The 16,993-nt window shown below is 45.0% G+C and overlaps 1 protein-coding gene across 1 annotated transcript in view; it reads right to left on the reverse strand.

The window, feature by feature from the left end:
- ANKFY1 (ankyrin repeat and FYVE domain containing 1) overlaps positions 1-16,993 on the reverse strand; it is a 118,640-nt gene that overhangs the window by 51,068 nt on the left and 50,579 nt on the right. The window contains exons 4-7 of the mRNA XM_006167603.2: positions 12,872-13,007; positions 5,302-5,425; positions 3,084-3,233; positions 305-470 (exon numbers count right to left, since the gene is read on the reverse strand). Coding sequence (XP_006167665.1) covers positions 305-470; positions 3,084-3,233; positions 5,302-5,425; positions 12,872-13,007 — 576 coding nt within the window. The remainder of the gene's footprint in view (positions 1-304; positions 471-3,083; positions 3,234-5,301; positions 5,426-12,871; positions 13,008-16,993) is intronic.

The raw sequence follows: 16,993 nt of genomic DNA on the forward strand, positions 1-16,993 counted from the left end.
TCTCTCTCTCTCTCAAAAAAAAAAAAAAAAAAAAAATATATATATATATATATATATATTTCCCAAAGTACCAACTTCTTTTGTGGGGCCTCTTGGCACCATGTAAGCCAAACTAATCAGGTATAAGCAAGAGATCTCCAAACCCTCCTCTGACCCAAGGATTACAAATTCTAAATCAGGGAGCCTGCAAGTAGATTCAGGAAGCCTTTGGGAATTTCTAGAATAGGGTCAGAGACTTGAAAAAATTACTTGGTTAAAAATAAAATTGCCTGCAGAGAAAACCACGTAACACGCTGTCCCCTACCTCTTTGGATTCCTTTATGTAATAAGCTCCAGCCGTTCTTGTCTACCATGTCCACGTCGGCTCTGTGACTAACCAGCGTGGCGGCGATACTCTCTAGTCGTCGTGACAGGGCTAGGTCTAATGCAAGATCTCCGTTATGATCCGCTTCATTCAGCTTCCCCGGGAGCTGCACAGTAAGTTTGTACATTAGCACCCAGTAATTACAGAACACAACCTATTTCTTAAATTTATTTATTTAAAAAAATAGGGCTTCACTGTCCCATCTCCCAGCCTCAGCCTTGCAGCCAGGACTACAGGCACACACCTCAATGCCTGGCTCATCTTCGGACAGGCCAACCTCAAGGTCCTGAGGCTCTGGCCTCAGCCTCCTGAGTTACGGGGTTACAGACACACGCCATGCACACAGCCTCCAGGCTGGACTGGGAATCAACTCTGGCCTCCCACAGTGTCTTACCAACACACACTACCATGGCTGGGCCACAACCTATCTTCACTTTCCCCACATTGACCCTAAAACATTATCTCTTAAAGAAACATTACACGTTAATGCTTTAACGCTGCTTACTTCCCACGTCCATCTTCGTCCAGAAACTTCTATCAGAACTCCTCGGGACACATGCTTTCAGAGCGCACAGAATGAAGGCAGATCACAGAGCACACATACACAACATGGAAGACAAGACACCCGGGGACGTGGAGACGGAGCGCTGCAGGGCACAAGTGCTGAGAGAGCTTTCCACGCAGAGAGCTTCACGGAAAACAGCTACTGTCTTCACGAGAGGCTGTCGCCGTCCAAGCACTGAATCCCCCTAGCTGTCTGTCTCCCTACACTGGATACCCAGCGTGAAACAGACTTCCTCTTCCTCTGTCAAGAGCAACTGCATTTGGCCCAGGTGGTAGTGTGCTGACCTGTGTTGCCGAAAGCCACATGGACTACCATGGGTTCGAGTCCTAAGTAGACCTGAAACATGCATGCCAGGTGTGTGCCTGCTTGGCAGGGAGACTGGGGGAAGAAGGCGGTGTGATGAAACCCTGTCAGGGCTGCCTGCCTGCCTACCTGTCTGCCTCCCCTTCTCTGTGGACAAAAGAAACGATAAAAAAAAAAAGAAAGAAAAAAGTGAATCACTTGAGAAACTTAAAAAGCAATAGAAAGCAACTGCATTTCTTTTATTAGGCAGTGTGGTCCCCGAGAAGTCCATGTCCTGAACCCCAGAATCTGTAAATATATCACCTTACATTGCAAAGCACTTTTTGCAGATGTGATTAAGAATAAAACCTCAAAATGGTAGGGTATCCTGAATTACCTATGAGGATCCAATCTATTTCATCAGAAGAGTCCTTAAAAGAGACTGGAAGTGGGGAGTGGTGGGGGAGTGGAGGAGGAAAGAGCAGCAGATGGCATGGAGGTCAAGGTGGTTGGATTTTGCATTGCTGACGCCATGGTTCAAGACCTGGACCCAGTGGCTTGAAAATCACACCAGGCGCATCTGCACATGTGCCCAAAATCCTGAATGGAGAAGGGATTGCAGTATGGCCATCCCTCTAGGGGGTGGTTACTCACTTTCTCTCCTTCTCTGTCTCACTCTGGTGAGCACATGACCTATAGCAAAAACTAAAAAAGAAAAAGAAAGAAAGTGACAGAGGGAAGCAGAAGGGAGACCAGGGAGATGTGACATGAGAAGGGTTTAACCCACGTTGCCGGACTTGAGATGGCGGCGGCAGCCAGGAGCTAAGATGCGGGGGCTCTAGGAGGTGGAAAGGTCCTCGGCTCACAGCTCACAGCAAGAAAACTGAGGACTCACCTCTAGAACTACAAGAAACTGAGTTCTGCCAACAGCCCAAATGAACAAGAAATGGATTCTTGCCTAGAGCGTCAGGAAAGAAACAAAGCCTACGGACACCTTGGTAATAGTCCAGTGTTGCCTATACTAAGTCTCCAAGCAACAGAACTGTAACGTAAGAGCCGTAGAGGGCCAGCTACGAGGTGTGGGAGTCACAGCGGCTCGACCCCATGTGCCGACCGTGCAGTAGGAGTCCCAGACCTAGCAGCTAGAGGCACTCCAGGGTGTGTGCATGCCAAGTCCCAAAAGGCCAGTGCAGGAAAAGACTGCAGAGTGGTCACTCCCCCAGGGAGTGCTTTCTTACTTTCCCGTTCTCTCTCCCTCTGGTGAGTGCATGGACCCTATAGCAAATTTAAAACAAAAGAAAGAAAGAAAGAAAAATGGTATAGAATGGAGCACCTAGAATTTAAAGACTACTAAAACAACTACCAAAAATGTAAAAGATGCTTTGGAATTGAGCAATGTAGTGAGACTGAAAGAACTCTGAAGAGTGCAATATTGTGTAAGAGGCCCAGATTACCTTTTTATGTTGAAGTGTTTTTTACCTCAAGGAACATGTGCTTGCCAGAGAGAGAAAGAGAGAGACAGACAGAGATAGTGAGAGGGAAAGTGAGAAATTATCCCCTTGGGGATGGCCACGTTGTAAGCTCTTCTCCTCCATTCTCTTCCCGGAATTTCGGCATGCACATACATGTGCCTCGCATGATTTTCAAGCCACCAGGTCTGGGACTTGAACTGTAGTCAGCCATATGGGAATCCAGCAACATAACTGCTTCACCATCTGCTGGCCCAACCTTAAGCAAACTATTAACAGAAAGATGTACATTAAGACCTATGCCAGTGATGGCTCCGAAGAGTAGAAAACACGACAGAGAAAAGTAGGTGCACTCCAGTGTTGGGGGAAAAAGTATGAAAAATGGAAAAAGTAGCAATAGTACCTGTGAATCCATTTCAATCAGATAAAGGAAGACCACATCTTCTCTCTCCACTTTGATAGCTTTATGTAACGGGTACTCTGTCTTGGATTTGATCATTTTGTATAACAGCTGAGCACTCATGCTACTGAAATCTTCCTTTCGTAAATCATCCTAAGGATTAAAAACAGTGAAAAGCAAAACAGATATCAATATTAATAATACCAACAACAATTAGTTTTAGTTTGCAAAAGACTGAGTGCACTTGCCAGAGAGAGAGAAAGGAGAAGCCACACCCCTCAGGTCCTTTCTCCTCTTGGGATACCACAGTCCTTTCTCCTCTTGGGGTTTTGGGGATGCACACACATGTGTCTGGCATGTTTCTCAAACCACCAGTCTGGGACTTGAACCACGCAGTTGTTTATGTGAGATCTGGTCACTTTAACTATCACGCCACTGGGCCCACAATTGTCATCTATTAAGCCTTCAAAATGTGGTAAAGGCCTAACATTTCCCAACTGATCCGCCTTTCACAGATAAAGCATAAACTGGCTAAGTGACCTGCACAAGTGCAGATAGAGTGTAAATGGCCAAGCTCAGTGTAGAACCAAGAGGCCTGCCTCCTGAACCTGCGCTCCACTGCAGCACCCTTACACCTCCCCAAGTGATGCCGACACCCAGGAAGAACTGAGCCATGAGGCAGCCCTCCACCACTCGCAAAGAGTCCTCTCTCCCTAGTACTCCAAAGTTAGCGAGTACAGAATCCATTGGGACTTGCAAAATTCATTCCACTGAGTCATAGCGGTCTCTACTATGGCAGATCTCTGTATTTCTACCTATTTTAGCAGAAAGGTTACCATTCCTCTTTCAATTCTTTAAAATACAGTTCTTTTAGAGGCCAGCAGATGGTGGACCTGTTACATCACACCGGGTGTGTGTGCGTGCATGCCCAAGATGGCAGGAGGAAAATGGAGAAGGACTTGTGGCATGACCATCCCCCTGGGGGATGATTTCTCACTTTCCCTCTCATGCACCCTATGGCAAAAATCTCTTTTAAAAAAGAAATCCAGTTCTATTAGACAACATTTCTGAAACACTAAGACTCTTCTCACGATGTTGCTGAATACCAAATGACTTGCAGAAACTAGTTTATAAGATGTAGCATTAACCCTGCCTTTTTTTTTTTTTTTTCTTTTTTGGAGAGGTTTTTGCTATAAGGCGCGTGCACTCACCAGACAGGCAGAGAGAGACAGAGAGACACAAAGCGAAAAACCCCCCCCGGGGGAATGGCCACGCCTCAATCCCTTCTCCTCCATTCTCCTCTCGGGATCTTGGGCACGCATGCACATGCGCCCGGTGTGAGTTTAAGCCACCAGGTTTGGGACTCGAACCACGGTCGACTATGTGGGAGTCCAGCGACATAGACATTATGCCAACTGCTGGTCCCAACCCTGCCTTTTTTATTCTCTCTTTTTTTTAGAGAAGAGATTTTTGCTATAGGGTGTGTGTACTTGCTAGAGAGATAGAAAGTGAGAAAACACTTCCACCCAAGGGCGGATGATCATGCCACCATCCCTTCAAGTCCTCCACTTTCCTTGGGATTTTGGGCACCCATGCACACATGCCCGACATGAGTTTCAAACACTGGGTCTGGGACTCGAATTGGGGTCAGCCATGTGGGAGTACATCAACGTAACCAGTAAGCCATTTGCTGGTCTCAACACTGACTTTTTAACAATGCAAAACAAACATACAAAAAATGTAAAGACTGTGTTTTGTTTTTTTGTTTTTTTTTGATGAAAACTACACCTAAGAAAAGTTTTTTGTTTTTTTTTTTTGATGAAAACTACACCTAAGAAAGGCACAGCTAAACTTAATGCTCTCAGCTTGATGGCAAAAGGAAGGGACAGCCCAGACGTGGAGCTGTGGTTGACTATAGGACTGGGGGCCCCATGGCAGCTCCCTGCACCCACCGCATGGCTGCAGCTTCCACAGCTAGAGGACAAAGGCAGGTGTCAATTCTTTCAAGCCTGCTTCTGGACCTGAGCTATCTGCTGCCCCCTCCTCTGAAATCAAAGAACTACCATCTTTTAGATCATTTCATTCAACTAATTATCCTTTAGTTTTCTACCAAGAGAAAACCTGGTTACTACCAAGTAGTCTTCCATGGAACCAGGTCCTGCGCGTGGTTGTTCTGCCTGCCGATGAATGCTCTGTCCACACTTCTCTGTCTTTCACTCACCCAATGACTTGCAATAATTTCTGCACAGTAGTTCATCAGGGTGCTGGCATTTAGTTCCTCCGCAGTCTGATAGAAGCGAATACAGTTCCTGACATTCACCAGAGACATCACACCCTTCTCACATCTGCAAGAGAATATTTACGATAAACAATATCATTAGGACAAATTAATTCTTGGACGAACAAACTAAGCCAATAATCTGTGTTCTGTCTGGCTATGTCCAGTAATATTATGATGTCAAGTTGGGCAAAGTCGGTAGGCTCCCTTATTTAATTAAAACAAACTAGAATTTTTATTATGATATATATTCCTCAGTTTGGCTGGAATCCAAATAACCTGGCAATAAATGTATTAAGCATAATTCCCAAATGTCTTAAAAGTAATTATAAAAAATTTGCTGACCATATACACAAGTAATTGTAAAATCAAACACATGATAGAAGAAATTCCTTTTTCTTTTTTTTTTTTTTTTGAGAAATGATAGATGAAATTCCTTTTTCTTTTTTTTTTTTTGAGAGAGATTTTTGCTATAGGGCATGTGCGCTCACTGAAGATTGGGACTCAAACTAGGTGTGCATATGGGCATGCCCAGAATCCCAAGGGGAGACCAGATGAGAAGAGATTGCAGTGTGGCCACCACCCAGGGAGTGATTTCTCCCCCACATCCTGGCCAGTGTGGGGACAAGTGACCTATAGTAAAAACTTAAAAAAAAAAGTCCACCCAAAATGTTTATAATGTAAACAATTGGGTTCAGAGTCAAACTATAATTCACTAAGACAGAAAAACTGGCTACAAAGGATGTCCCTATAAAGCCAGATAACAGCAGCAACATGACCCTTTCAGAGTCACTAATGAGAGAACATCAACTACGTGAAGGGAGAGAGAGCGGCACGCAGGCCCCGCACGGGAGCACAAGCGGACACACTCCCTATCCCAGGAGATGTAGCGCTGGGAAGACCCAGGCCTCCTCTCCCCAGAAGCCCAGGACACCTCCGGGAGCTTGTGGGAAACCAGGCTCATGTATGAAGAGAAAAAGGCCAAGGCAAGGTCCTTCGCCTCCCTCGCCTCCACACCTTCCTATGAACCAGGCTCACCTCAAGGACAGGCCTGCTCTATTTTCAAGGGAATTCCCTGACCTCCCACCATTGGAGAGACAGAAATGAACTGACAGGAAAGGCCTGAGCTGAGATCCACTGAACCGGGGTCAAACTGCTTGAGCTCTCTGTGCCTGTCTCCTCTCTGAAACAGGATGAGAGTCCGCTTTAGAGGGTCAGGGAATCTGTGTTGTTCACGAGGAGAGAAAAGCAGGCGTGGACTGCTCCACCGTCTGGTGGTTAAGGCAGCCATATTCCACATGACGGACCCTGCAGTTTGAGTCCCGGACCCGGCAGCATGACATTTTTGAGCCTCAGTCTTCTGTACTCGTGGTCTCCCCAAACTTGTACCACACCACAGCAGTGTTTGACAGAGGGACTCCGACCTCAGCTAAGAAATCAGTCGTTCCTGGAGAAAAATCTTTTCAGATATATGAAACTATTGCCACTTTTGCTAAGACATATTCATGGTCTTGCCATCCTAACACGAGACAGTCTCACACACAGCGTGACCTCAGCGAGTACCAAGTTCCATCTGCAGAGCACGTTACTAAAGCACTTTATAGTGGGAGTCTGAGAACTGCACCAAGGGACTCAGATATGTTTCATGAAGACAGATTTTTTATCAGCACTGGCAGATACTTCATTTTCACCCGTTTTAGAATCCCCAGAGTATCACTTGCCATTTGCATGGCCTATAAATAGTAATTGACATGATTTACACAAACAAATAGGCAATCTTATTTAAAAATTTAGATTCTCAGTTTATATCTCCTCTTTGAAAAGTAGTAAGACAGACAGACTGTTCTCTAAAGGGAATTTTTTTGGGGGGGTGGATATTTTTGCTATAGGGTGCGTGTGCTTGCCATAGAGACAGAGAGAGACAGACAAACAGAAAGCGAGAAATCACCCCCCAGGGGGGATGGACACGTCGCAATCCCTTCTCCTCCATTTTCCTCTCGCGATCTTGGGCACACACGCACACGCGCCTGGTGTGAGTTTAAGCCACTGGGCCTGGGACTCAAACCGCAGTTGACTACATGGGAGTTCAGCAATATAGCCATTACGTTAACTGCTGGTCTCATAAGGGAATTTTTAAAACAAATTTTTTTTTAACTATTTATGTATTTATTTCAATTTGACTAGAGAAGGACAGAGTGAGGGAGACTGAGAAAGACAGACGGAGAGGAGGGAAAGTGAGAAAGCAAGCTGCCAAGTCTAGGACTTGAATTGTGGTCAGCCATGTGGGAATCCAGCACCCTTAGCCACCATGCCACCTGCTGGCCCCTTAAGGGAATTTTTTGTTAATAATATATGCTTTTAATTTTAGAGCACAAACACAATGAAGTTAGTTTTTAAAATACAATAATCAAGCCAGACAGCGGCGTAGTGAAAACACAACTGTACCGACATGGGAAACTTCCTGGGTTCCTGTTCTATGACCTTCCTGAGCACGTGGGACATCCCGGCTGAGACTAGGGGTGGACCATGGCAGGAAGACACATTTGGGGGTGCCTGTCTCTCTGTTTCTGTCTCTCTCTCACGTAAGAAATAAATAAACGTTAAAGAAAAAAAGTACAACAACCAAGTATGTGTTTAAGTATCCCACAAACTTCCGTTTAGTTTCATATCAATTTTATGTGTTTGTGAGACATAGAAAAATACTGAAAGGGGGACTGACAGGTGGTGTGGTGGTTAAAGGTGTTGTATTCCCACACGGCCGACCATGGTTTGAGTCCCAGACCCAGCGGCTGGCTTTCTCCCTTTCCCTTTCTCTCTCTGTCTTTCTCTGGTCAAATTAAAAAATAATAACAACATATGGAATTAAATAAATATATTTTTTTAAAAGAAAAATACTGAAAGGAAAAATATCAAAAGGTGAATGGTGATTGAATTACAGATGACTTTTTTTTTTTCTCTTTATGTATCTTCCAAATACTGAACATGTATTATATTTTTTATATTCAGGAAAAATACTTTACTATTAACTATTGCTTTTTATAAATGTATTTATTTAATTTTTTTAAAGAGCAATTTTCACTATAGGGTGTGTACACTTGCCAGAGAGAGAGAGACAGACAGACAGACAGAAAGCAAGAAATCAACGTCCGGCCCAGGGAGGATGGACACGCCACGATCCCTTCTCCTCCATTCTCCTCTCGGGATCTTGGGCATGAATGCATAGGCACCCAGGATGAGTTTTAAGCTTCTAGGTACAGGACTAGAACATGGGAGTGCATGGGAGACATAATCATTATGCCATCTGCTATCCCTCCTTTTTAGAAATATTTATTTCTTCCATGAGCAAGAGAGACAGAGACAGCACCCCCACCAGGGTAGAGACAAAGACAGCACCTCCGACCAGGATCTTGACACTGTGATCCGCCCCCAGCCTCAACCAGCCCCGGGTCATGAGGCACATGTGTACCCAGGGCAATCAGGGAGGTCTCTGGATGCAAACCCAACATCTTCTCATGGGGGTCAGCCTGGCAGAGCAACACATTCTACCACTCCCCAGCCTCCACAGTAACTGTCTTTTAGTTTACATTCTTTTCTTTTTTTTAATATAAAGAGTATTTCCCTGATAATACTTATCAAAAATCATTCCTTTTCATCAAACTGGTAAAGGAATTCCAAAACCACCAAGATTCCTCTCTCTAAATAGTCTCTTGAGAGATTTTTGCTACAGGGTGTGTGCACTTGCCAGAGAGAGACAGAAACCGAAAAATCACTCCCTAGGAGGATGGCCAAGCTACAATCCCTTCTCTTCCATTCTCCTCTCAGGATTTTGGGCACATGTGCCTGGCAGGAGTTTTAAGCCACCGGGTCTGGGACTTGAACCGCAGTCGACTATGCGGAAGTCCAGGGACGTAACCATTCCGCCATCTGCTGGTCCCCACCAAGTTCCCAGTATGATAAAACTGAGCAACACCTGCCTCACACTGAACGCACGTGACTGTCAGAGTCCTTTCGCTTACTGGGTCGCAGATGTGTAACTACTCCTGCAAGCAGCAGTGGGCACTCTGCACCCTCCTCAAAGCCACACTCCCCTTGGCTCCTAGGTCCATCCCAGCTCTTAAGAAACCCACAACAGTCAACAGCACAAAACTGAGCAGCTGGTAATGTTGACAGCTACGAAGCCTCGTCAGACACTAGACAACAAACATTTTCATTGAAGAATCCACTACCTCGGATTACAACAATTTGACCTACTCCCACCCCAGGGTATCTTTTCCAAAGCGATCAAACTGATAATCAAGTTTAACAAGATCAATGGGAGAAAGTTCAGGAAATCTGTAAACCAATATAAAGACCCAAATCGCAATCAATCAAAAATCGGTCCTGTGTCACTCTTACCAAAACAAACAAGTGAATGAATGAGTGAAAGAGTGAACTGGAAAACCTCAAGAGTACATCCCCTTGTAGATCTTGGGCCTGTTTTTTTTTTTTTAGTGTTTTGTCTACAGGGCGTGTGCACTTGCCAAAAAGACAGAGACAGAGAGACAGAAAGCAAGAAATCATCCCCCAGGGGGGATGGCCACGCAGCAATCCCTTCTCCTCCATTCTCCTCTCGGGATCTTGGGCACGCACACACACGCGCCCAGTGTGAGTTAAGCTACCAGGTCCAGGACTCGAACTGCGGTCGACTACATGGGAGATCAGCGACATAGCCATTACACCAACCACTGGGTCTGTCTCATGTTCAACTTTTAACAAACAATTAAGTAAGAATCATGAATTTTTAAATCGGAGATAATTTTTACTTATTTAAAATCATGATCAAACTTTCCCTATGTTGACTTGGTATATTCAGTCAAAAAAAGTCTGTGTTGGGAACCAGCAGTTAGCGTAATGGCTATGTCGCTGGACTCCCACGTAGTCGACCACGGTTCAAGTCCCAGACCCGGTGGCTTAAAACTCACACCAGGTGCATGTGCGTACGTGGCCAAGATCCCGAGAGGAGAATGGAGGAGAAGGGATTGCGGTGTGACCATCTCCCCTGGGGGGATGATTTCTCATTTTCTGTCTCTATGTCTCTCTCTGTCTGTCTGGCGAGCGCACGCGCCCTATAGCGAAAAACCTCTCCAAAAAAAAAGTCTGTGTTGCTAAAAACTAATTAATGTAGCAGCAGAGAGTAGGCATTGAGAAGTCCATGCAATCTCTCTTGTGTATCAAGTTTCCATATAAGTGGGGGTCTATTTCTAGGCTCTATTCTTTTTTTTTTCTTTTCTTAATTGTTAAGGGGCATGTGTACTCATCAGAGAGAGACAAAGAAACAGAGAGAGGAAGAGGGAGAAAGCATTCTCCTATGGGGCATGGTCATGCTACAATTCCTTTTCCATTTCTTGATCCTGTTTGAATTTTGGCATGTATGCACACATGCCTGGTGTTTTTTCTTTTTTGGAGAGGTTTTTGCTATAGGGTGTGCACACTCACCAGAAAGCGAGAGACAGAGAGACAGGAAACGAGAAATCACCCCCCAGGGGGGATGGCCACGCAGCAATCCCTTCTCCTCCATTCTCCTCTCAGGATCTTGGGCACACACGCACACGCGCCCAGCGTGAATTTAAGCCACCAGGTCTGGGACCCAAACGGCAGTCGGCTACATGGGAGACCAGCGACATAGCCATTACGCCAACTGCTGGTCTCTGTTTTTTTTTTTTTTTTTGGAGAGATTTTCGCTATAGGGCGCGTGCGCTCGCCAGACAGACAGAGACATAGAGACAGAAAGCGAGAAATCACCCCCCAGGGGGGATGGTCACGCCACAATCCCTTCTCCTCCATTCTCCTCTCGGGATCTTGGGCACGCACGCACACGTGCCCAGCGTGAGTTCTAAGCCACCGGGTCCGGGACGCGAACCGTGGTCGACTACGTGGGAGTCCAGCGACATAGCCATTACGCTAACTGCTGGTTCCCCTTGTTTTGTTTTGAACTGGATTTAGATCAAATGCACTCAAACTCACATCAATTGCAGTAACAAAGAACCAGATTCCTGCGGGACACAGTGGGCAATCCCAGGGAAGGGAGCAGCTCTAGGTAGCAAAGTCTTGTCAGGGTGCCTTCAGAGCAACACAGCAACAGCAACATGCTTCCAATGGCTCAGATCATCCCACCCCCCACCCCGGAGAAAAGCTGTCTCTGTGCGCACCCAAGAGAACACGAAACACCACTGGGCAATGTAAAAAGTCACTCCGTCACCACGATGACTACCGAGAGCCACATCTCTAACAGAGGCTCACAGGCATTGTGCTTGACAGCCTTCAGTGAATACTGTGTTTTCTGTTGTTCTAAAATGCCAACTTGTGAGAGCAATGGAGAAAATGCCACATAAAAAACACAGCACGCTATCTCCTTAAGAACCTGAAAGCAGGTTCTGGAAAAAGAAATGTAATACACTCTAAAGTTACACGTGATTCAATGTAATATAAACAAGATTATGATCATTTTAAAAAGAAAGGAAGAAGAAGAACCTGAAAGCAGGGATCAGCAGTTAAGTGTAAAGGCTATGTCGCTGGACTCCCACATAGTCGACCATGGTTCGAGTCCCGGACCTGGTGGATTAAACTCACGCTGGGCGCATGTGCGTGCGTGCTCAAGATCCCAAGAGGAGACTGGAGAAGGGATTGAGGCATGGCCATCCTACCTGTGGGGTGATTTCTCACTTTCTGTCTCTCTTTCTGGTGAGTACATGCGCCCTATAGCAAACCGCCACCCTCCCCCCAAAAAAAGAACCTGAAAGCAGTAACTTAAAAGCTGAGACATACCAGCTATGAAATTTACTGAGCCATAACCACATGCAGGTACTCAGCATTAGTGTCGCTAACAAAGATAATATGACCAAGGAAGTCATTCAACTACATTTACCAGAAAATAGAATAAAATGTCAAAGGAAATAGAACAGGAGAGAAAGCGGAGGGGCTGGACCCTGGACTACATTATTTCATATTCATTTTATCTGTTTACACAAGCATGTGATCTTAAGCAATAGACAAGTGAAGGAAAAGAGAATACCACAGAGGTTTTCTTGTTTTTGTTTTTTAAGAGATTTTTGTTATAGGGTGAGTGCACTCGCCAGAAAGACAGAGAGAGAAACCGAGATAGGAAGCAAGAAATCACCCCTGGGGGGAATGGCCACGCCACAGTCTCTTCTCCTTCATTCTCATCTTGGGATTTTGGACATGCACGCGCCCAGCATGACTTTTAAGATGAACCATGGTCGACTACATGGGAGGGAGTCCAGCGACATAACCATTATGCCTTTGGCTGGTTCCATCATAAGAGTTTTGGCAAAACTTAGCTTACAAGATAACACAAAGCAAGGGAGATCAATTCTTTCCCCGTCATGGGCCTTTAAAAGAAAACCTTGTAAAAGTTATTTACATTTGCAGAGGAAGCTGCTTTCTCAGAGCTCGGCATAATTAAAGCTCAGGCTCCCTCCCTCAGAGATAACTGAATGGATCTGCCACAACTTGCCTCTCCCTAAGGAGCTGTAGCTGGAACCGATTCGCTAATTTCATCAACTCAGTCAGGAACACATCGTCTTCTCTGAACTCCAGCTCATCCGTATAGATCCAGCGAAGCATTGTCATTGTCACCTCAGGGTTGGCATCTGGTTAAAGAAATAAGGGAGACAGAAACTTTGAAAAGGCACTGCATGACACACGTGGGCTTTCCTGAGAGACGCCTAAAAAAGGAGGCTAACAAATCATCGATGCTATACCCAACCCAGAGAGAGATTACAGTCACGGGAAATGGTGACCCAGCAGTCAAGGCGGCATCTGACCACAGTAAAACAACGAGTTTTGTATGGGATGGTGGCTGACGAAGTGAACTTGGTAATGATATAATACAGCTAAAGTAAGAGGAGAAAGTATTTTAAAATATCACAAAGAGGGAATGTCCTAACAGAAGGCTCTGAAAAATAAAAAGGTGGACTCCCTGTAGAAAACCGTGCAACGGATATAGGTAATTCATAAAGATAAACAAAACTGGCCATTGAACCTTAGCAATAAACAAATACTAATTTAAACTACAGTACATTTCCGTCCCAGAGTAGCAAAGGTTTCAAATGTGCATAATCTTTTATACAGCAATTACATATGTAGAATATTATCCTACAAAAATAACTGGACAAATACAGAGAAATGTATTACTAAGAGATTCAGCATAATATTACTTTTTTTTTTTTAAAGAGGTTTTTGCTTTAGGGCATGGGCACCTGCCAGAGAGAGAGAGAGAGACAGAGAAAGTGAGAGTGAAAGTGATAAATCACCCCCAGGGGGATAGCCATGCCACCCGCAATCCCTTCTCCTCCATTCTCCTCCTGGGATCTTGAGCATGCACACACATGTGCCCGGTGTGATTTTTCAAGCCTCCGGGTCCAGGACCTGAATCTGTGGTCGGCCACGTAGGAGTTCGGCAACACAACCGCTACTTCCTCTGATGGTCCCAGCACAGTATTATGATTATTTTTGTTAGGGTAACTTTATTTAAGTTTCGATCTTTGTTCTGGGCTGTTATTCTTACTCCTAAGGTGTGGACTACATTATTACTTTTTTTGAGAGATTTTTGCTATAGGGAGCGTGCACTTGCCAGAGAAACCAGAGAAACAGAAAGTGAGAAGTCAATCCCCAGGGAGTTGGCCACACCACAATCCCTTCTCCAATCTCCTCAGGACTGGAGACTTCAAGTCACTGGTCTGGGACTCAAGCCATGGTCAGCCAGCCTTGTGTGAGTCCAGCAAGGTAACATTACGCCAATACTGGTCCCAGTACTACTTTTTTTTTATTGGAGAGGTTTTTTGCTATAGCAAAAAGGCGTGTACGCTTGCCAGCCAGACAGAGAGAGACAGAGAGACAGAAAGCAAGAAATCATCCCCCAGGAGGGATGGTCACGCCACAATCCCTTCTCCTCCATTCTCCTCTAGGGATCTTGGGCACGCACGCACATGCGCCCGGCGTGAGTTTTAAGCCACCAGGTCTGGGACGCGAACCACGGTCGACTACGTGAGAGTCCAGCGACATAGCCATTATGCTAACTGCTGATTCCCCCAGTATTACTTTTAATAATAAAAAACTGAAAGAAAATTCTTAAGAGTCTAATGACAGAGCACGAATTCAATAAGTTATTTTACATATATTATCTACACATATACACAGAGGAAATAGTTATAGCAACTAAAATATATAGATCTATGTTCAACATAAGAAGATACTTAATACCAAGCATATTTAAAAACAAAAACAAAAATGTAGGCTAGGGTCATTAGGTGGTGTAGTGGTTAAGGCATTGGACACTCCTATGTGGCCAACCATGCATGGTTTGAGTCCTGGACCTGGTGGTTTACTTTCTAATTCCCCCCCACCCCGGTCAAATTAAAATCAATGAATAAATAAATAAAATTAAATAAATAATTCTAAAAAAAGGGAGGCTAAAAATACACATGTATCTCATTTTTTTTATTGGCTATATTGGTGTGTCAATATGCGTGCATGTTTGTATGTGTGTGCTTGCACACTTTGAAAATCAGGTCTAATATCTCAGTAGTCATCTTTTTCTTTTTTTTTTTTTTTTAAGATGGGGTCAAATATCTCAGTAGTCATTTTTTTTTTTTTTTTTTTTTAAGATAGGTTTATCGCTATAGGGCGCGTGCGCTCGCCAGAAAGACCGAGAGAGACAGAGAGATAGAAAGCGAGAAATCACCCCTGGATGGCCACACCACAATCCCTTCTCCTCCATTCTCCTCTTGGGATCTTGGGCACGCACACACACGCGCCCGGCATGAGTTTAAGCTGCCAGGTCCAGGACTTGAACCGTGGTCGACTACGTGGGAGTCTAGTGACATAGCCATTATGCTAACTGCTGGTCTCAAGTAGTCATCTTAATGAGTAGAAAGATGTAGGTCACATTATTTGTACAGAATAGACAAAAATGCCAAAACACATACTACTCCTTTCATACAGCCCTATTTTGTTAAAACAGCTTATTCCTGTCTAATGAGATCATCAACACCACCCTCAAATATTCATTATAGTTTTTTCAATTGTTTGAAACTCGGCTGGAAGCTGGCCTTCTGGCCTGGTGGTTAAGGGAGTTGGATCCCGCACAGCTGACCCTGCAGTTGGGGTTCCAGAACCAGCAGCTTGAGAAACATACTGGGTACCTGTGTTTCCATGCCGACGGGGTGGAGACATGGAGGAAAGAGGTCTGTGGCACAACCATGCCCCATACCATACCAAAGGAGGCACATTCTCTGTACCTCCCTCTCTCTGTCTCTCTCTGGCAAGCACACACACCCTCTGGCAAAATAGAAAAAGAAGAAACTCAGGGTGACCAGCACTTGGTGTAATGGCTATGTCGCTGGACTCCCACGTAGTCGACCGCGGTTTGGTCCTGGACACGGTGGCTTAAATTCACACCAGGCGCGTATGTGTGCGTGCCCAAGATCCCAAGAGGAGAATGGAGGAGAAGGGACTGTGGTGTGGCCATCCCGCCTGGAGGGTGATTTTTCGCTTTCTGTCTCTATGTCTCTCTCTGTCTGTCTGGCGAGCGCACGCGCCCTATAGCAAAAACCTCTCCAAAAAAAAAAAAAAAAGAAGAAGAAACTCCCTGATATTTACCCATGAGAAACAAAACCACACGTCTGCAGAAAGACTACCCAATTGAACATAGTAATTTTATTTCTAGAAGTCAAAGCTCAGAAAAAAACAGAACTGCCCATCAGTAGGTTAATGTGGCCAGCCTGTGGTGTGGTATTTTGGCAGCTGGATCCCACGTGGCTGACCACACAGTTTCTCAAGCCACCCAGCGGCTTGAGAAACATACTGGGCACGTGTGTGTGAGCACGTAAAATCTCGGAAGGAAAGAGAGATGGAGGGGAAGAGATTATGGCATAACCATTCCTCATTAAGGGGTGCTTTCTCACTTCCTGCCGCCGCCCCACCCAGCCCATCTCATCTCTCTGGTGAGGGCATGAACTCTTTAGCAAAATTTAAAATATATATATATAGGTAAATGAAAAATTGTGGCATTTTGTAACAATGGAATACGCAATAGAGAGGAATGAATAACTGAAACACACAATCACATACTCTGATTCTGGATGAATCTTGAGACCTTTATACCAACAAAGTGCAGACAAAAGGGATGATATGAGCCAGACAGTGGTGCAGCTCTGCAATGCTGGCCCAAATGAGAAGGGTCAGGGTTTGCACTGAGACCTCCCTAGGTCTTTCAGGTGCACCCACATGATCTGGAAATGACTGAGGCTTGAGGTGAACTGCACCAACAGGACCTTGGGGAGGGGGTGCTCTCTCTGTATGAATCCTTGTCTCACTCATGGAAAAAATAAACTATAAAACAAGAGATCTTGGGGCCAGCAGGTGGCATGGTGGTTAAAGTGCTGGACTCCTACATAGCTGACCATGGTTCAAGCCCCAGACCAGAAGGCTTGCTTTCTCACTTTACCATTCTCTCTCTCGCTCTGTCCCTCTCTGGTCAAATTAAAATAAATAAATAAATATTAACAGTAGAATGGTGGGCCCTTTTGGCCAGAACCACCATCTTCCAGTAATTAACCAAAATGACGAACACAAA

The sequence above is a fragment of the Tupaia chinensis genome, unplaced genomic scaffold (assembly GCF_000334495.1).
Source record: "Tupaia chinensis unplaced genomic scaffold, TupChi_1.0 Scaffold144899_1, whole genome shotgun sequence".
NCBI classification, from domain to species: domain Eukaryota; kingdom Metazoa; phylum Chordata; class Mammalia; order Scandentia; family Tupaiidae; genus Tupaia; species Tupaia belangeri.